This window comes from Ahaetulla prasina, chromosome 4 (genome assembly GCF_028640845.1).
Source record: "Ahaetulla prasina isolate Xishuangbanna chromosome 4, ASM2864084v1, whole genome shotgun sequence".
Taxonomy (NCBI): domain Eukaryota; kingdom Metazoa; phylum Chordata; class Lepidosauria; order Squamata; family Colubridae; genus Ahaetulla; species Ahaetulla prasina.
In genome coordinates this window covers 42632055-42653754 of record NC_080542.1, presented here as the reverse complement: position 1 = coordinate 42653754, position 21700 = coordinate 42632055, and the positions used below count along the sequence as shown (strand labels likewise).

The 21700-nt window shown below is 39.2% G+C and overlaps 1 protein-coding gene across 1 annotated transcript; it reads right to left on the bottom strand.

Annotated features, from left to right (window-relative positions):
- Positions 1-5892: 5892 nt before the first annotated feature.
- Positions 5893-13099, bottom strand: LOC131196829 (keratin, type I cytoskeletal 19-like). The gene is made up of 8 exons (XM_058180217.1): positions 12608-13099; positions 12111-12193; positions 11165-11321; positions 10910-11071; positions 9185-9310; positions 8270-8496; positions 6713-6831; positions 5893-5921 (listed from the first exon to the last, which is right to left on the bottom strand). The coding sequence occupies exons 1-8, from the start codon at positions 13097-13099 to the stop codon at positions 5908-5910; spliced, it is 1380 nt and encodes a 459-aa protein (XP_058036200.1). The 3' UTR covers positions 5893-5907.
- Positions 13100-21700: the final 8601 nt, after the last annotated feature.

Genomic DNA, 21700 nt, shown 5'->3' with positions numbered 1-21700 from the left:
AGTTTGGCTGGGCTGTGTTGATCACTGGGCAGTGGTATGTTGTGCCACGAGATATTTTGCAATTTTCTCCTACCAGTTACCCTGCCAAAGCCTAGCCAGGACATCCTTAGCTGACCAGACCATTCTTTCTGCCATACAATTACTGGCAGGGTGGAAAAGGGCCACCTGGGCATGACGAATGCCATGCTCAGCTAGGAACAACTAGAACATGGCCAAGATGAACTGTGGGCCATTATCCGAAATGAATAGTCGGGCAGGCCATGGTTGGCAAACAATTTGCGTAGAACTCTGCTTACGGTTTTGGAAATGTTTGATGCCATAAAGGCTATTTTCACCCATTTGGAATATGCATCAACCTCTATCAAAAGGGTTTGTCCATGGAATGGCCCAGCCAAGTCTATGTGAATTTGAGACCAAGGGCTCCTGGGAGTCTCACATTCCCTACGCGGGGCTTTGGGGGGTGCTGGGTGGACTGTTGACAGCTCTGGCATCCCTCAACCCAGTCAGAGATTGCCTTGTCTAATTTTGGCCACCACACGTAGCTAAGACCTAATGCCTTCATCCTGGCTATGCCAGGATATCCTTCTTGCAGGCACTGTAATATTGGTGTTTGCAATTTCAGAGGGACCACTATCCTGCTATCCCACAGTAAGCAGCCCTTTAACATGGATAGTTCATGCTGTCTCATCTTGTAGGGCAGGAATTCCTCTGGTAGATGTCCTTGAGCCCACCCCCTGCACACCCAGTCTAGTACTAGCGCAAGCGTATAGTCTCTTGTGGAGTATTTCGAGATGTCTGCTGCTGTTATTGGGGCTTTAATTTTGTCAATCAGTAAGACCAACATAGCTGGGGCTGGATCTTGGATTGCAACTGGGAGTGGGCAATGGCTGAGGCTATCGGCATTAATTACAGACCATCTGAACATGCGAGGGGAAATAATTTGAGGGGTTTGCTTGTCGCCTGCTAACAGACCCAAGAGAGGTTTGCGGTCCATTATTAACTGAAAGAAACGGCCATAGACATAATCATGGAACTCTTTAATGGCAGCAACTGCTGTCAGAGCCTCTTTATTTAATTGGCTATAGTTCCTCTCTGCAGAGGAAAGTGTCTTAGAAAAATATACAATCGGGGCCTCAGCCCCATTTGGCAGTTTGTGGCTCACGCCAATCCCAATGCCATAGGGAGAAGCATCACAAGTTAAGGTAAATGGGATGCTGTCACGGTATTGAACCAGCACAGCATCAGAAGTAAGAAGATTCTTAACTGCAGTAAAAGCAGAGGATTGTGTCTTTCCCCATGACCAGGGTGACTTATTGTCCAACAACCTGTGGAGTGGCTCTGTCGCTGAGGCTTTATGAAGCAGGAAAATACTATAAAAATTAAGTAGTCCCAGGAAAGCCTGCAATTCACTTTTGCAAGTGGGGGGCTGTGCCTTCTTAATGGCTTCCACCTGAAATGCCATAGGGTATAGGGCACTGGCATCTACAAGAAACCCCAAAAATTCCACTTTAGGTACTCCAAATTTACATTTAGACCTTTTTAGTTTAAGGCCAGTTTGTTAAAAACATGTAAGAACTTGTCGTAGCTGCTTGATGAGGTTTGCTTGACTAGTGGCAGAGGTCAAAATGTCATCAAAATAAGGAATGACACCTGGAATACCCTGCAGTAGGCGTTCCATAAGGCTCTGGAATAAGCCAGGAGCCACACTAACCCCAAACTAAAGGCGGCGACATTTAAATGCTCCACTGTGGGTGACAATGGTCTGGGGCTCAGCAGTAGCATTGCCCACTGAAAGTTGTTGATAGGCCTGTGCCATGTCCAATTTAGCAAATATAGTGCCCTGGCCCAGGGAATGAAGAAGGTGCTGGACCACAGGAACTGGATAGGTGTGTGCCTGCAATGCATGGTTGAGTGTGCATTTGTAGTCAGCACTGATGCATATAGAACTTGATGAGAATGACAATGGGAGTTTCCCATCTATCATGGTCAGTGGGTTCAAGCACACCCTGTGCTATTAATTTATCCAGTTCCTCATCCACTTTAGGACAGAGTCAAAGGGCACACATCTAGGTTTAAGCCTGATAGGGGCCACCTGGGGATCTAGGTTAAGGGATATAGGGTTCCCCGTATATTTACCTAAGGTGCCATTAAAGACCTCAGCAAATGTTGTGGTTAAGGCCTCAAAGTCATCTGCAGTGGTGGCATGGATGCCATGATATTGCCAATGCCTCGAACCAGTCCAGCCCTAGCAAACTGGGGAGTTTTCCCTTGACTACGATTAAAGGAAGGTGACCTGAGAAATTACTTTTCTCTACCAGGAATTAGCCATGACCAAGAATGGGAATATTATTCCCTTGGTAGTCACAGAGCATGGTGTTGCAGGCATTTAGGTGCCCCTTGCTTAACCTAGTTTCTTTAAAATGCTCCAAGCTATGATAGATTTAGAAGAGCCTGTGTCCACCTCCATTCTGCAGGGAGACCCCTCTATTTTCACAGTTAGGTGGGTTTTTTTGTTTTTTTTTGCAGGAACCAGCAGAGGCATGGCTGATTGACACTACAGAGGAGATTGTAAAGAAATCTTCCCTGGGCTTGGCTGAGCCTCCTCAGAACCTTCTGAATGGATGTGGGTCAGATGGAGGAGTAATGTCTTGCAAGGTGGCTCGACAGACTTTAGCCAGATGGCCCTTTTTTCTGCACCGACGGCAGACTGCGGTTTTAAAATGGCATAAAGACCTGAGGTGATTTTTGTCGCAGCCAAGGGAGGGTGATTGATAAGGTTTTTTTATCCATTACCCACTTGCTTGTCTGGGACGATTTTAGGCAACTCACATCATCCTCTTCGTCCATTGTGTCGTCTGGGACTGCATCGTCATGGTGAACGTTAGTGAATCGGCCATAGGTGGTCATAGTCCTGTGCATCTCAGCCATTGATTTATCTAACATTTCGGACGTGCATGCTTCGTCCAGGGCAGACTGAAGGCTACTAAGAGGTGACATTGCAATCGCATTTCCCTCATGCCATACACCAGCTGCTCAGGGAGGGAGTCATCTAAATCACAAAACTTGCAATAGATTGTGGCAGTCTTGAGGGAACTGGTTTATGGACTCCCCTTCCATCTGGATCCTCTGGATCGCAAATCGCCGTGAAATGCAGGATGGAGCTGGAGAGTAATGGGCCTGCAGTTTGCCCAGCAGAGTGTCCCAGGGCACAGTAAAAATGGGCTATGGGGCCACTAGAGCTCTGGCCGTTGCAAATATCTGCAGGCCGCACGAGTTCAGAAAATTAAAGTCTCCTCACTAGATGACAGAATCATCAAGTTGGACAATGACATTTAGGCCATGACTGAGTACAGGACAGAAATCCCAATTAAAGCAGCCCACACAAATAGCCGTCTAACCTTCACATAAACATATCCAATAAGGGAGACATTGCCTCCCTCTTTGAGTAACTGATTCCACTGTCAGAATTATTGTTAGGAGGATCATTTCTCTCACATTTAAAAATAATCTAAGTTCCTGTAACTTATATCTGTTATTCCACGTCTTCTATTCTGTAACAAGAACAAACAGGTCTTGGATTTCTTGCATGACTTTCTGATGGAATGCTGTTTACATAGCCAGAATAATGTTTAAAATAGGAAGTTGAGCCATAAAACAAAGTAGTGTCTGTATTTTTTATCAAAGCAGCCAAGGCACCTTCCAGTTCTAATTATTAGGATAAGGAAATGTTACCAAAATATAGAATGACATTCCCTCAAAATGACCGATAAAGAAGCTAAAGTCACCTGGGCTTTATAACAGAAAGGAGGAAAGCTCTCATGAAAACATCAATGGAAAAAGAACTCATTGTTGACAAGCTAAGTGTGGGACCAAATCCAGAAGTGACTGTATGAGAGGTTCTGATTACATGATGGCAGAAACCGCAGACAAAAAGGCTGGATGCTTTTCCTTTGTTATACCACAGGGTGGGTATACATCTTGATTCTCTGGCATCACTGTTTTTTCCCTCTTAAAAAAAAAAAGCTTATTGTTTCCTCTTCAAAGCAGCAGACTTCAGAAAAAAATAGGGTCAAAAAAATAAAGCTTTACCAGAGCTCTTTGCAGAGAGATCTTGGAAGTAAACTAAGTAAACTAAGAGCTGCACGTGGTACATTAACCTTAAGTTGTTTACCTCTCTAGTCTTGGGGATTTTACACAGGGTCTCCATGTGAATAGCTAGTTAAATTTTCCCTAATGTATCCAATATAGCCTCAGTGTGAGAAACCTGAAATGTAGCCCTAACCATCTGCCACAAGTAGTGTTATATTTTATAAGAAGGCCAGGCTATTTGAAGGACCACTTCTCCCCTATTATATCCACTTAGCCCACCAGGATAGGAAAGCAGTGCATGTTATGGGTCCCATCGATTATGTTCTGTCTCCTTCCCCACTTCAGACCCATGAGCTGGCCTTCAGCCAGTGGATTCACAGCTCTTTATCAGTCCTGGCAGAGAAATAGCAGCTGCCTGTCAAAGTTCAAACAAATGACTCACGTAGCAAGACTTTCAGCTCTTTTTGAAACGGTTCAGCTAAACTTTTCCTTCCCGTGGAATGAAAGCAGTCCCAAAGCTCCTTATATATCCTGTGGGATGGGGCTCCTGCCCCACCCTTCCTTTTGATGATGCCGCCTCTCTAATCTTATGAAGCGCAGGTCAAGCCAAGCTTGATTATTATTATTATCAGCTGCGTCTGAAGATGTAGCCTGGGGAAGTGAGGAATCAGGGGATGACGGCCTCATTACGTCCTCTGACTGGTCTGGTTTGGCTCCTGGAGCCAAGCCAAAGGAATCGGTGCTCCCGAGGTAAGCCTTACCGGCCCTTCCCCCTCACTTTCTGAGTCATTTTCAGGCATGGGGCCAGGCTCGGGGGCTGAAGTCACAACAGATTAAAGGAAGGCCCACAAGAAAAGGGCCTTCTCATTCCCTCTAAGATATGGTCGACCAACTCCTCTTTGCCTTCCCAAAAAATCCTAAAAACATGGCCTTATCAGTAAGCCTAGGAACCACAAATGAAGATTGGAGCTGATCAAGTGACTGATTTGATTGTGCTGTTGTTTCGATGTTGAGTGGTATGTGGGGATTTTAAAGGTTTTTATTACATGGTGGATTTTTCAATGTTGTAACCTGCCCAGAGTCACCTATGTGTGAGTTGGATGGCTGTATAAATTTGTGTAATGAATAGATAAAAAATAAATATTACCACTGAGCCAGTGGTGGGTTGCTACCGGTTCGCCCCAGATTGGGAGAACTGGTAGCGGTAGCAGCAGGAGGCTCCGCCCACCAGAATGCACAGAAGCATCACACACGCATGTGCGCATGGCAAACCCACTACTGCACTAAGCCCTCCTGGCATATATATTTGGTTTCCTGAAAGCTGTTCACAGATACCTAGCCCTGATGACTAACTATCCAGTATTAATGTCTTCCTTTTATCTTTCTTCTAGAAGGAATAAACATTGGCATATCTTGTAATGTTTAGGTAACTTTCATTAATCATGTTTGCCTTTTAATAATCAATTACACAGGAATCTGTTTCAGAAAGGGCAAACACAGAACTTCTTATCTATAAATGCATGACACAGAGACATAGGTTTGATTTGCATCTGCTAGAAGCACAGTTTTATTGAAAACCCATTTCCAATGGAATGTCCAAGAGCAACACCACAGAAATTAAGAACTGCACAAGTTAATGGTCATATCTAAACTTGAGGATAAATCTGTTAGTTAAAAGACAGCCCACTGATAGATATTTGCTATGAACAGTGTTCAGTAACTAGAGGAAAGATTCCCCTTTTGCTAATTGATATAAACCAGTGTGCAGAATAGAATAGATTTGCGAAGCCTATATTAGTAGAAGATCTTATTGTTCATTCATCTGCTGTATCCTAGAGAAAGGAAAGGGGGGGAAAATTAGAAAACTTTGTGGGTAGAAATGCAAACAAATTAATAAATATGGCCTGCCCTCTTAACATGGAAGATGTTGAGATAATTAAGAGATCCTTCCTGAACTATGAAACAAAAGATGGCAGGGGATACAAGCTAGATGACTGATTTATTTAATCTGATCAGATTTATTAATCAGATTGATCTGTTCAGTTTGGAAGAATAATTGCATTGTAAAACAAGGAACTGGAAGGAGTATATCAGTGGTGGGTTGCTACTTGTTCACACCAGATTGGGAGAACCAGTAGAGGCAGCAGTGGGAGGCTCTGCCCACCCACCAGGATGCTTCTGCGCATGTGCAGAAGCGCCGCGGACAAGTGAATTGATAGCGACGGGATGTGGAATCCGCCCCTGGAGTATATACACATTGCTAAATCTGTTACATGTTCACTCACAACAAGCTCAGATACATTTGGTACAAAACAATCTCAATAAATCTCAGTAAGTGAGCCACAATGATTAAACTATGGCTGCATGAACAAGGGATTCAAAGGAACAGGTCTGGATATCCATCTAAAAGTATTAATGAAATAAGAATGATTGCAGAATCTGTAGGGACAATAGAAGGATTGGACAGGCCAAAGCTTAGCTAAAATAGCTTGTACTGTCTTTCCAAGAAAGGTTCATTTTTTCAATTTTGCATTTTTTCAATTTTGCATTTATAGCAAAATGTTTGTTTGTTTTAAGGATTAGTTTCCATCTTTAATATAGGGACACTGTGATTCCCCCTTACCTTTCAAGTCTGATGGGGAGACCTGGCTTGAACTAGAGGTACTGTAAGAATGAGAGAGGAGTCTCACTCCTCCTGAGTGTTTGGAATGTCCCCCTCCAGAAGGGCTACTGCTGGGACTACTGTTGAAAAAAAAAGAAGAAGGAAATATTCTCAAATGAGATCAAAATAATTATTAAATATATATTAATAGCGTTAAATAAAATTATTTATGCTGTTTTTATGGTATATGATTGCAGGGCAGGAGAAGAATGAGAGCAGAGGATTCCTTGACTGAATTTATATGAACAGAAGAAGAGATCTACTAAATTAGCTCAAAAGTTTATCTTGTCCAGCATCTTTTCTCCCAGGCTACACATATGACAGCTATATGCTTCTACAAATTCCCAAAGAATGCAGAAATCTGAAGTAGGTAATGAGTACATCTGACAGTTCCATTTTAATTCATTTTTAGTTATTATTTAATGACATTGCAATGTGCCCCATGCTTTTTTAAGGTGGCCTTTGTGGGTTGGGCATATGTAGAGGCAGATTCTGAAGACCAGAGACTGGGAGGGCAAATTAATTAAATTTGGACTCATCATCCTCTAGAGAAACTGATAAAAGTATACCAGAAAATTGAGTTATTTTGTATTTGATAATTAACCTGCAGTATTGATTTTCAAAACTGACAGTTTATGAGATTTTGTACTTCATAAAAATTTTTTTAAAACCCATCTTGTTTCAAGCATCCATATAATAACCAGAGGTGGGATTCAGCCAGTTCGCACCACTTCGGGAGAACTGGTTGTTAACTGTCTGAGCAGTTTGGTAAACTCTTTGTTGGAAGAAATCATTAGGGCAGAGAACCAGTTGTTAAATTATTTGAATCCCACCACTGATAATAACCCTTTAAAAATGTGACTATGAACGGACCTGCGTTTCACAGTTTAAATTAGTTGTTAATCTTCATCAGATCTAGCCTTGCAGGGCTCCCCTGTCCACAAAAAGTCCATGATAAATAAACAAATGCCTCCTTTGTCCACAGAAAGTCATGATAAATAAAGGCAGGAAATTGGTCTAATACATAAGGAATAAAATCTCTCATACACCTCTCTGGAAGTAAAATTAAAATAAATTTAAATAAATTACTGTTGCACCCTCTGCTCGCTGTTGAAGCAGCTGCTTCCCTTAGTGTCATAGCGTGCCTGATCCTGCCTCAGAGGAGTATGGGGCTAGTAGGAAAGAAGAAATATTAGAAATTTTTTTTTTGTTTACATTTATATCCCGCCCTTCTCCGAAGACTCAGGGCGGCTTACAGTGTATAAGGCAATAGTCTCATTCTATTTGTATATTTTTTACAAAGTCAACTTATTGCCCCCCCAACAATCTGGGTCCTCATTTTACCTACCTTATAAAGGATGGAAGGCTGAGTCAACCTTGGGCTCAATTACTGCAGGTTGAGTGAACCTGCAGTAATTGCAGGCTACTGTGTTCTAATAACAGGCTTCTTAACAGCCTGAGCTATTCCGGCCCCTCCTAAAAATCTAAAAATGTTTACAATTGCCGTGGTCTACCTACCTAATGTCTTGCTGCCCTTCTTCTAACAGGGAGCGGTAGGTCTGGATCTCCTGTTCCAAGCGACACTTGACATCTAGAAGTTCTCTGTACTCTCGATTCTGGCACTCCATCTCTGCCCTCAATTCTGCCAGTTGCTGCTCCACACAAGAGATCTGGTTTTGTATTTCAGCCAGGTGGGTATTGTAGCGACATTCAGTTTCGCCCAAAGAGTCTTGCAGTGATTCCCTCTTAAGAAGTTAAAAAGTGAAGGTTAATCAATAGAAAAGTGAGGGTTTTTTTAATTTTATTTTTTTAATAAAAAAGCTTTATTTCCATTTTCCAACAACCTATTCAATATACAGTCTCTTATTCAACATTAGTTTTTTTAATAGAAAAGTGAGGCTTAAAGAAATTCAAGAATGTATCCTACAAGCTACATTTGGTACTTCACAAACAATACTTTGATTTTTGTGTCTGTGAAGAGATGAGATGCCCTTTACAGAAGTCATTGGCAATTATGTGTATTCAAATGGTATGGAGAATAACTTACAGTGTAGCAAGAAACATTTTCCTTCCTTATCCCATCAGTTGCTTTTGATATTCGTTTTGTTTCAGGATCCCCAAGTCTTAGCCTACCTCTTTCTTTGCTTCTATCTACCCTGTACTTATTGCCTTCAACTGTCCCCTTGGTTCGTGCTGGCCCACGAATAGTCATCATCTTGTAATATTGACTCATGAGTTCACTAGGCCCTACAGATCTGCATGTTTACCTAAAATTGTAATTTTCTAAAGTTGCACTCTTTGAGACTGTAGAGAAAGTATTAAAAATCTCTTTCCTATCAGTATGAACCTTATACTTGCTATGGCTAATAAGTAGTTCATGCAAGAGACAATTCAGAAACTAAAGTCTATTGTATAAATAAGAGAGATGCTTACCAAGCAAAGCTGAGCCTGCAAATCTATTTCCAAGGTTTGCAGTTGACGTTTCAGGTCAACAACTTGATTGTTGCAATCCTCAACTTCTTTGCTACTGATGTTGACCTCCTGATTCACTTCTTCCATCTGAAAAGACATTAAAAGTAAGATGGGGAAATTGAGAAGCAGTTTCTTTACTGAGGAAACTACTGACTTTAAACCTTTGAAAAATTAAAATATTGGTAAGGGGAAATATTTTTAAGGAATAGAATAAGGGCATGCTCTAAGAGTTGTCTTATTTGTTAAAGTATTCTGAGGAACAATAGGTTTAAATTATTAAAATAGGCTTATATTCATAGCAAGGACATGAGGGTGATAGTGATGGTGATGATACCCTGTCTTTATTTTGTTCAACTCATGGCAGCACTAATTATGTATGCTCCATTAGCTATTTCCCCAACCACAATCATGTGACATGAATTGAGCTGAGAAAGAATAACTGGCTCAAATCACCCAAAAAGACTACAATGTATGGACTTTCAGTTTTGAGTCTGGCACCTTAACCACTGTGCCAAACTGGCAAGTAGAAAATTAAATGGAGGATTTTCATATTTTTTTTAGGTCATTAGGGTTTGCCGCACACATGAATAAATGCATTTACTTATATTCATGATTCCTCTACTAATTACATAAGGAGTATTCTGAAGAATCATTCTGCCCATAGAAGAAGATTTTTCGTTACATGGCCAGCCCCCCATTACCATGATCACAATGTGTTATATTTATGTTTCATTTCCAGCTTAGAATTGTCCTTTCTAAACATAAAAGGTGCCACCAAAGGTAAGCATGGTATTTTGGTCTGGCCTTTTCCATTCTAGATGAATAATCAGGCATGAGGATAGATTCATTTCGTCTCTGGTAGATCTAACACATACCTGGAGTTTTCTGAAAGTAGCTGAAAATATCCCACAAACACTACTCCCAAAACACACTCAAAATTTTGACCCTGTTCCTTCTGATGGGGTCGCCATGCCCTCTACAGCCTTTGGAAACCAAAAATATTTTTAATAGTATAATGAAGTTCAGTCGTTAACCAAAACAATTGTGGACTTCTAAAGGGGAGAGTGGTGACAGGCCAAAATAGTGCAGTATCCCAGAATGAGCAAAATAGGATTATCTTGCTTATTCTCTCTCATTGCCCTTATAAACCATTTCACAATATAAATAGGAGGAAGAGCTGAGAAATTGTTATTCGTAAAGGACCAGATTTCAGGTCAACACTGCCCCTTAAGAGAAGGGAAGCATATATTCTACTTTTATAATATGCTGTATGAAGAGGTGTTCAATTCAAAATTAGAAGGATGGCAAATAAGTTGACTTTGTATATAATATACAGATGGATGAAGACTATTGCTTGACATAGTGTAAGCCGCCCTGAGTCTTCGGAGAAGGGCGGGATATAAATGCAAATTAAAAAAAAAATAAAGTTGAAGTTGCCCCTCAATAGCAAAGTCCTGGACATAATTTACTTGGTCCAGGTTTTTTTTTTCCTAATGAATACGTGGAATTACTTAATTTGTGCATTTATTGCACTGAAAATAGAATGTGTAAATGTTATGAAAATCAATCTTCCTCCTTAAGTGGTGGTTTTCCCCCAGAATGCATAAGCGGCTACTCAGATTGTCAGTTGTTACAGTGTAACATGACTGTGTAAACTCTATTTTACTGTAATCAGGAGCAACATACCTTGTGTTCATACCACTGCTCAACTTCTTTGCGGTTGTTCTCAATCATGGTTTCATACTGATATCTCATTTCTTCCAGAACCTTCTTCAGATCTGGACCTGGGGAAGAATTAACTTCCACACTCACATCACCACTAGTCTGACTCTTCAGACTCTTAATTTCCTGCAAAAAAGATGTGACCCTCAAGTCAGAAGGGATTTTTTTCCAGTCTCGCTCCTACCAAGAATAATAGCAATGTGGAGAAGAGGAACTCACCTCTTCATGGTTCTTCTTGAGACAGCATAGCTCTTCCCGGAGGGATTCAAGTTGTGCCTCCAAATCAGATCTACAAAGAGTCAGTTGATCTAGGACCTGGCGCAATCCATTGATATCAGCTTCCACATTTTGGCAAAGAGCCAATTCAGTTTCATACCTGCATCATCGTTATGAAAGGGGGGGGAGGCAGTGTTAGATCTATAGGGATTGTTGCTAAAATCAATACTTCTGGAACAGATTTGTATGCAAAGGATTCCCTCTTTTGCTTCATTGCACTGTTCTGGAGTGGACTGCTCATTTCTGGACTATTTGATAGTTATCCCACTATGGAAAATGAAATTTTACAAGGCACTTGTTTCATGTTTTAGCTTTGCTTTTTTATATTTTATTCATAATTTTTATATTTATTGGTGCTTTCCTTGTTGGATTGTTGTGAGCTGCCCAAAATTGCAGAGTCATGTGTCATACAAATCTAATAAATTATTATTATATACACAATAATGTGAAATCACAGCTGGTATTTAGCTAATCTTTATACATATCAAATTTTTGCTGGCAGAGGTTTGCAGGAGGCCATCACAACTGAAAACGGAGCTTGCCAGGGCTGCAGGCGGCCCTCCTGAGTGCCATTTTAGCTGGCAGAGGTTGTAGGAATCCTTTGTAGCCAAAAATGAAGCTCGCGAGCCCATTTTCGCTGGCAGAGCACTCGGGCCACCACAGGCATCCCTGACATAAGTAGCATCAAGCTGGCCATGCCCCCCAGCTATGCCCACCCCAGCCACCAGAGGTCAAACACAATCCCAATGCGGCCCTGAATGAAATCAAGTTTGATACCCCTGATCTAGAATGTCATTGTGTATCAGCATAGTATGTGTGTAGTTCCAAGCTGTGTGGCCTTTTGTAATTTTTGTAATGGTTATTATTATGTGATTCAAGTGGTACTTACTTCAGCCTGAAGTCATCAGCAGTCATGCGGTTATTATCAATATCCAGGATAAGCTTACTATTATCCACAGAGGCTAAAACAATCTGCATTAGGGAAAGAATAATGTTATTTGAACTTTAACACCTATTACTTCTTAGTTGTCACAACATTGTACTTGAAATTTAGCCTTTAGTTTTACTTTCCAGTTTCTGTGTGTTCCCTACCCAGAAGGGATACACTGAACTTATTTCATGCTTTCCTCTCTCAGCCATGATTTTCTTCACCATAAAATCCTTAATGGCTCTATCTGTCTAGCTTTGGGCAAGAACCATTTCCCAAATAGTACTTCCCAATCTTAATGCGAACTCTAACCATCCCGTTCCTCAAATAGCCATTCTATTCCTAGTTAACATAACATATATTTATCTATTAAATTCCAAAGCATCAGTGCCTAACCTATGGCATGGCTGGAATGATTATTAATATAGATGTACATTATAGAGGAACAATGTTCATACCTGATTCTTTAATTCTTCGATTTGTTGATAATAAGAGCTATAATCCTTTAGCTCGGATGGTGGGCCTTGTCGGTCATACCACAGTCTAATTCTGCTCTCCAGCTCAGCATTCTCTTCCTCAAGGTGTCGCACTTTCTCCAAGTAAGAGGCCAGGCGGTCATTGAGATTCTGCATGGTCATCTTCTCATCACAGGAAATCAAAGGGGTTTCATTGCAAATGCCAAAGCCACCGCCAATTTGCCCAAAGCGGAAACTGCTCCCAGAACCATACATGTAGCTCCCTAACATATTTCCTCCAAAGCCACCATCAGTTGCCCCTCCATAGGAAGCGCCACTGGAAAAGGTCCTCCCAGACACACCACCTCCAACACTACTTACAACAGAGGAGGCACCTCTCCCAGAGATTCCTGAAACTACCCTTATTCCACCACAGCTACTACTGGAGTTTCTCCCCTTGGTGTACATCATAGTCTGTTTGGACCTGCAACTCATATCAAATAAATTTTAGAAGCAAGATCAAGGAGCCAGAAAAAAAAAAAAGCCAAAGATGCACAGCTTGATGCAAAGATAGACTGCAGATGCTAACACATATACACAGGTATCTATTTATACTTTCTGCAGTGTGGGTGTTGCCATAAGGGTGTTACTTTGTCTTCCATAAGGCTGGCTCATCTGGCTCTCCCTAGCTAAGGAAAATTATTCTGAAGGCAAATTTGCCTTCAGAAATCTCAGCTACACTCAGCTCTTGTGAGGTGTCAGCACATTTCTTTCCCAAATACATCAGCCACAATATCAAATGAATCATTCTCTTTGCTCCACGCTGAAAAGTTTCATAAAATAGTATTACTATAAAATATTCAAGGGAAAGAAATAATTACAGCCAACTGCAGCAAAAATACCTTCCACTACTATTAGGGATCATTTCTGTTGATTTCATCTTGATTTTATTTTGCTACAGTAGGAAAGATAGTCTTTTATGAATTTTCCCCTCTTTGGGCTCATTTGGCAGGCTAAGCATATAACACCTCTGAAATCAAGCCCAGGTATATTAAACAGGGACCTTTGTCTCTAATCTTGAAAGCTGCCAAGCACATATGGTTATTAAATAGGTAAGTGATTATGTTTTGAACCTGAATCAAGTGAGAAATTAACATTGTGGAATAACTCTAATTTGAAAACAGTAGGGAACATGTTTTATTGGAATCCATGGGTGTGAGTCAAGGGATCAATATTTTAAATAAGTTAATTTTAATGGATGTTATAAAGATATTGAGAGGCTACATTCTGATTTATTCACAAAATTTGCTTGGCAACATAACACAACTGAAATACATGCTGGGCCTCTGGTGGCTCAGCAGACTAAGTCTGTTTGTTATTAACACAGCTGCTTGCAATTACTGCAAGTTCAAGTCCCACCAGGCCCAAGGTTGACTCAGCCTTCCATCCTTTATAAGGTAGGTAAAATGAGGACCCAGATTGTTGGGGGCAATAAAAGTTGACTTTGTATATAATATACAGATGGATGGAGACTATTGCTTAACACAGTGTAAGCTGCCCTGAGTCTTCGGAGAAGGGCGGGATATAAATTCAAATTAAAAATAAATAAATAAATAGTCCTGATGCTTCAGCAGAGCATCTGCTGAAAAGAGCTGCAATTTTAGGTCCTTTAAGAGACAGAGTGCTTGAAGAGAAACTAAAAATCCGATTTTATCAAGAACATCTGAAAAATAAAAGTAAAATATTAATTATAAATATGAATGTGTTTATGAAAAGAACAAAGCTAGTATAGAGTTGCCTCTTACTACCTTTTTCTTCTAAACCACCTTTCTTTTTTCTCTCTCCCATTTTAACTTCAAAATAGTTGGAGAGACCATTCTTCCTCTAATAGAGGATATGCAGTTTTAGTCCAGTGAGTAAAAATCCTTCAATCCTTGTTTCTATATGCTCTCCGCTTTTTCTTTTTCTTTTTTAATCTTGCAACACTTGTGGTATTTCACTCTTCTAGGAGGCATTCTATAATGAACAATTCATTATTTCGATTTCAATAAATAAGGCAAAATTTAAAAGGAAAAATCAAAATAATTTAAAAATAAAATAAAAACAATCCACTAAAATTGAAATATTGGTGCAAGTTAATGACTGCAGAATCTCACTGCAAGGTAGAATTTTTAAAAGATGTCTAAAAACATGTCAATATGAGTTCACATAATTTGTGCTGCAAAAACACAATACTGTGTAGAAATGCTCTGCCATTGGAAAACATTCTTATTTATATTTACAATTCTCCAGATTTTCAGATAAGGACCTCATAGTTCAACCTTTTTTTTCTGTTTGAGCTAGAGTTATTTTAGTTCTGTATTTAATTTTCAATATGAATAATAATTCTGTTGTGTGATCTTCCAGTTTGGGATGTAATGCACCATCCTTTAAAATTTCAAAATTTAAGCACCCAATGTAACATTGCATTTAAATTCACTTACCTTCTCCCTATCTCATCATCTTTGATCCAAAACAAACTTATCCTATTTATTTTGAAATTGGCAGTTCCATGGCAATGATAATGATGACAGTGATAGAAATATTTTCCATTTATTGTTTTCAGTTTTAGTGGGCTAAAATTCCCATTCTTTTCATGAGCCTATTGGCAGACCATGAAAGTCACAAAGAAAAATTTCTGGCAGCTGATCAGTTTTCCAACATATCTGCATGATGAACATTGTTCCAAAAAGGAATCTCAGACTCATTAAGAGTGGCAGGAAAGCATTAATAATAACATGAATGTCATTTTTATTTTCTGCAATGTAAATGACAGCCACGGGGAACTTTTAAAAGCTAATCTTATTCTGGTACTCCTATCTTCATTTCAGATGGAGAATAGAATTTAGAAATCTTTTCTGACTACTTTATTAAAAAAACATAAATGTTCATGAGATGCATCTGATGAAAGTTTATGACCTTTAATAACATTAGGTAGAAAATATACTTTAGAATTCTCATATTGCCAGCATAGATTAATACATCTTTCCTCCTTCAATGTTTATGTGTGTTTGTTATATCTATATGCTATCTACCTTGAGGGGTGAAATCTATTTACCTTCTTTACCGGTTCGGAAGTGCACGCACCGCATGTCACATGTGCGCCCAGACCTTCTGAGCATGTACAAAACCTTCTGCGCATGCGCAGAAGGTAAAAAACACATTACTTCCTGGTTAAAACTAGGAAGTAATGACAGCCAGGCAGGTGGGTAGAGCTTCGCTCCATCATCGCTACTGGATCACTAAACCAGCAATCTGGTCTGAACCGGGAGCATTTCACCCCTGCCTACTTCACTATCCAAAATTATTCTGGGGGACTTACAATGCTATAAAATTATAAATTAAATGACAGGTAAAAACCAAGAGAACAAAAAGATAAGGGGGTGTGTTTTACCTTTCACTCAACAACTACTTCCAGAATAGTGTGTTCCCATCAGATCCCCAGCCAACTAGCAGGACCTCTAAGGTCCTTCAAATGGAAGCTTCTGAATACACAGGTAGTGTTTGGAGGTATGAGATACACACCATCTACCAAATTTATCCTCATCACCCCAGTGCTTACACGATAAAACTCAAGGATAGAAACTGTATTTGTACAATTGGTCCCAGCTCATACTGCTTTGGATTATGATATCAACTTATTTTCATAGATACACATCAAGAAAAAATGAAATTGGTTGAATCTTGATTTAATGAATCATACTTAAAAGAGCCCCAGTGAAAGCAATTGAATATATTAAAGGTAAAGGTTCCCCTCGCACATACGTGCTAGTCATTGCCGACTCTAGGGGGCGGTGCTCATCTCCGTTTCAAAGCCGAAGAGCCAGTGCTGTTCGAAGACATCTCCGTGGTCATATGGCCACATGACTCAACGCCAAAGGCCCCTGGAACGCTGTTACCTTCCCACCAAAGGTGGTCCCTATTTTTTCTATTTGCATTTTTACATGCTTTCGAAACTGCTAGGTTGGCAGAAGCTGGGACAAGTAACGGGAGCTCATCCCGTTACAGGGCAGCAGTAGGGATTCGAACCGCCGAGCTGCCGACCTTTCGATTGACAAGCTCAACATCCTAGCCCCTGAGCCACCGCGTCCCTTAATTGAATATATTAATCCTCCATTAATGTCATTGATTTCACTCAGCTGCTTGAAATATCATGAAATTTGAATCCTCAATTTGTGAAGCATCTCAAATATTAATTGAAAGATATAGACTACCCCATCCCACCCTCCAAGCCGCTTGAAGCATCCTTAGCAGCTTAGAAATCAGTACCACAAAATTGTGCTATAACAAAATTAACAAACTAATTAAGGTACACCCAATGTACCTTCAAGACATATTTTTTTTTCTTAAAAATATACCTTGAAGCCCAGAGCATTTTCTCCTCTAAAGTGTCCGTACTTCATTAATAGTAATTGGTTTCTAAATTGGATCTAATGCTCCTTTAGGGGATTCTGTGCTAAATGTGTTATTATCAGCTAATGTTTCCATATGGCAATAAAGAAAGGTAATTCACAGTGTGAGTGAAACAAAACAGGTGAAGGCAATTACTCTGTGGTTGCAAAAATAAAGAATTGAAAAAAAAAAAGTTTCAATTGGGGAAAAGAAAAAACAATCCCATATCTTATCCAGGCATCCCTAATGCTTGGATTATGCTTTTCTTACCAAGGAAGATACTATATTTATAACTCATGAGTTTCCTTGGGTGTTTTTCTATGATAGAACACTTTTAAAATCAATCTCACAAAGGCAGAGAAATTTCCTTGGCATAGGATTGGGCAATCTTTTGATAACTAAGCCTGCAGTGAATATTTGGAAGGAACCCATAGAAGATGTAATGGGCAGAGATATAATTAAAGCAGTTTCTTCTTCTTCAAGAATGAAAACACTCATCTGGTCAACTGTAATCCACCCCTTCTGAAGAAAATAGCAGAACCAGGGGTTAAATGCTCTGAAGTCTGCTACCGATTCGCTTTGCTACTGGTTTGCTTCACGAGCGCCTGCGCGGTAAATGCCAAATGCACACTTTGCCTTAGCTCTCAGCACAGGAAGCATTTTATAGATGGGATACAATAGTCCTACAGTTTTTAACAGATCTAACCAGTGGTGGGATTCAACCAGTTTGCACCACTTCAGGAGACCGGTTGTTAACTTTGCGAGCAGTTTGACAAACTGGTTGTTGGAAGAAATCATTAGGGCAGAGAACCGGTTGTTGAATTACTTGAATCCCATCACTGAATCTAACTAACATGCTATTAGCCTGTTTAGTTCCAATTCATCACCCTTGGAATCAGGTGCCCCTTTCCTAAGTAATGTGATAAGCCAAGGACTGATGCTTTCAGCAGTAGGGGCCTCTGTGGCTCAGACTGCTAAGACAGTCTGTTATTAACACAGCTGCTTGCAATTACTGCAAGTTCAAGTCCCACCAGGCCCAAGGTTGACTCAGCTTCCATCCTTTATAAGGTAGGTAAAATGAGGACCCAGATTGTTGGGGGCAATAAGTTGACTTTGTATATAAATATACAAATAGGATGAAGACTATTGCTAACATAGTGTAAGCCGCCCTGAGTCTTCGGAGAAGGGCGGGATATAAATGCAAATTTAAAAAAAGTATCTTTTGCACATTGTTTTATGTATTTCCTCCTCCCCTTTGAAATATTTCAGCCACCCTTGAGTTGATAGAAGTGGCTACTTCTATTGCCTAACCAAAGAAGGAAATGCATCACCAAAAACCAAGGACATAAACAATAATTTGCAAAATAAATTACACTGGCAGACATTTATAACAGCATGAGTTTATGCATACATATACTGTATCTAACCCAAAGTGTAATACATGTTGTCATAGGAAAACACATGTACCAGATGCTGAAATCTGGAATGCTTCTCAGTTTGCTTTTTTAAGGACTATTTTCAAACAATTGCAACAATCCAACTCTCCACTAACACACCCCATCCCATGCTAAATATAGGAAATATGATTTTCCATCACGTATGAATGAACAATGTCTAAAAACCCTCAGCAGATAAAAAGTTGCTCTTAGACACTGGGATCATATTTCTCAATTTGTATACCCTGACACCCAGTTGCTTGAGGTTCAACTTGATATAGCTACTACAGCAATGATGCTCAGATTATTGTCTGTATTCTTTTAAGATTGGGATTTGCCACCAAGAGTGAGTCTTTTTGATTCTCTTTTCCTATTAAAATATAAATTTTATATTTATATTTATAAATATAAATTATAATATATATTTCCTATTGAAATATAAAGATAGGCGCGTGCATGGCTTTTAGAAAAACTTGCTCTTTTTATAGCTTGAATTGGAAGGGAAACTCCTATCATCAGAAACTTTGCACTTTCTTATTTTCCTTTCCTTTTTTAAAAAAATTAACTGTCATTGACAAATGCTCTAAGTGGTGCTTGATGTTTACAGTTTGCTAATAAAAGATCTGTCGTGAAGTACCAAGATACTTCAAGTGCTATTCAGCTGCTTGATTGTCTGAAGCACTAAAAGAGCCTGGTAAGATCCTACAAGGAAATCAATGCAAGAGCAGAAACTCTGCTGTACAGACAATTCCTGAGCTTTGCCGCTCCCTTAGGAATCATTCCACAAATACAAACTCAGCAAAGATCAGCCAGCATTAAAATGAAATTATGGATGAAAAGATCCTCTGGGCAAGGAAGGGAGAGTCTGGGAATTATAATTGGTGCAGAGGAGTGGCTATATGGAAGGACAGGCGCTCACATAATGTCTTCCTTTGCAGTAAGCCACATCACTAGTGGAATTGCCTAACTGTTTACAGGAAACCATTTGGCCTACATGGTATTCCAGGTTCCTATTCTCTAGGATTGTTGTTCTTGGAAATATATACATTGTCACTTAAAGGCCACATTGACTCCCAAATTATAATACTATATCCATTATCAGGTCTTGAGCTGTTACATTTCCAAAATTTCTTTCTTTTTATAAATACCATTTTACCCATGTTTTCTTTTCATTGCTTCTTCCTTTTCCTGCATTTCTCTATTTTATCTATTCATCTATTTATTCATCCATCCATTCATTCACTTAGCGTTTGTACCTATCTACCTACCGGTATTTAAATAGTTCTAACAATTTTTTGTTTTTCTTGTACTCCTTGTACTCCTTTTCTTGTACTCCTTTCTTGTACTCCTTTCTTGTACCTTCCACCCTTAAAAATATAATAATTATCTGGTTTAAAAAAAGGAAACAAGTAAGATCCAACTACTATAGCACTTTGTTGTCAGCAAAGACCAGACTAAAATGTTCTTCCTCTCTTTTCCCTTCCACCTTACCTCATTCTCTATATTACTGTATCCTTCTAGTATTTTCTTCTTCCATTTCTGTGTATAAGGTAATCTTTGCTTTTTCTTTACTATTGAAATTAAACATCCTAAAAGCACCTTGACAAACAAACAAAAAACAAACAAACAAACAAAAAATAAAAAACAGAAAACCCCAACAGGAATTACCAGATTCCTGGATTTCTGTGCAAGCTCCCTAGTCTAGAGAGAAATTGTTAATATATTCATTTGGGTGAGCCAAGTTTTCCTCATCCTCTTCTCAGGCTATCCAGAGATTGCCATTTTTTGAGGCAACATCATGTGTGATAGCAATATTTCTGATTACTCTAACCAGTTATTATATTAAACTAACTAAAAAATTCCAGGAGAGTTTTTATTGTTCGTTATTAATTGAACAATAAAAACTGGGTTGACTTGATTTGGCTGTCAATGTCATCAGAAAATACTTAAGACCTTGTCTGGCTCTTGCACATCAATTTTAAAGAGATGATAGTGATGGAAAGATAGAGATTCCTTGACAAATTCTGCAACCTTCATCTCCTTACTCTCTCAATTTAGCCCCATTCATGATCTCTCTGTCTCTCTGTCTCTGTCTCTCTCTGTCTCTCTCTCCCTCCCTCCCCCCCATCTCTTTTTAAACAAAAGGAATTTACTCAATATTTTCCATTTTAAATAAGATAGTTTTCCTTGATGAATATTACTTTCAGATTTCTGGTTACTACACGGACAAGCCCACAAAGTTTTCTTGGGAATGTTTTTTCAGAAGTGGTTGCCATTGCCACCTTTTCGGACTATGAGAGAGTGTGTGACTGGTCAAATTCCCATAAATAGCATAGGGTCTGGAAGACCAGAAAAGACGCTTATTTGAAACCTTGAAGATGAATATCTGCACTGCAATACTTTGCAGCATCTTCTACTTGTAGGATATGCTTGAGAAATACATCCATCCCTTGACAAGGACCTGTTCGATGAGCAGTTTTTGGATTTCATAATAGCGGTATCACTAGCAAAGCTTGGGCAAAACTTGTTCAACATCGCTTTTATCTTGTTGTTTGTCATCTTAACTTGCAAGATTTGCATATTCCCAGCAGGCATCCTCTGATGAAGACTTTTTTCATGACTCTAATGTGTGCAGGAAGATAATGCAAGATAGAAATTAACACAGCAGAAAAAATAAGGTGGTTTTTTAATTTGTTTGGTATGTAGAGTATACAAAGAGATCCATTAAATTAATTCTATATTGTAGGTTCAGTTAGTTCATGTATTCATTATAGTCCAGACATTACAGTCCAGCCAAAACATGGAAAAACTTAAGGCTGCAATTTTTGAAATGTTTAATAATGTGGTTTTTCAGTGTTTCTTTAATAAACTTTTAATTGTCAAATATTATTAACCAACATGCCTCATGTTCTAATTCATACTTCACACGGTTTTTCTCTCATTCTCAGAATGTTTCCATATTCTGGCTAGATATACAAATGGATATCTTCCAAATGGACAAAATGGAATTACCAAACATTTTCATGCATCCAAAAGGAAGTGCCTCAAAACATTTCTCTCTGCCCACAGTTACCAGGAATCAGGCAGTGAATAAATGTAATAAATAAATAATAATAATAATTATTATTATTATTATTATTATTATTATTTTATTAGGACTGCAGAAGCTTTTCATCTTGCTGTTTTTCTCGCAGGAGTCTGCAACATTCTTTAAGGATGCATTCATTTT

What these genes read in the sequence shown, in the direction of transcription:
- LOC131196829 (XM_058180217.1), bottom strand. Translation starts at nt 13,099, where the DNA reads ATGAGTTGCAGGTCCAAACAGACTATGATGTACACCAAGGGGAGAAAC. An exon ending in TCAAGAAGAACCATGAAGAG is followed by an intron (nt 11,072 to 11,164) that starts GTGAGTTCCTCT and finishes TCTTTTTTGCAG; the next exon opens with GAAATTAAGAGTCTGAAGAG. An exon ending in AGCAGTGGTATGAACACAAG is followed by an intron (nt 9,311 to 10,909) that starts GTATGTTGCTCC and finishes ATGTCTTTTCAG; the next exon opens with ATGGAAGAAGTGAATCAGGA.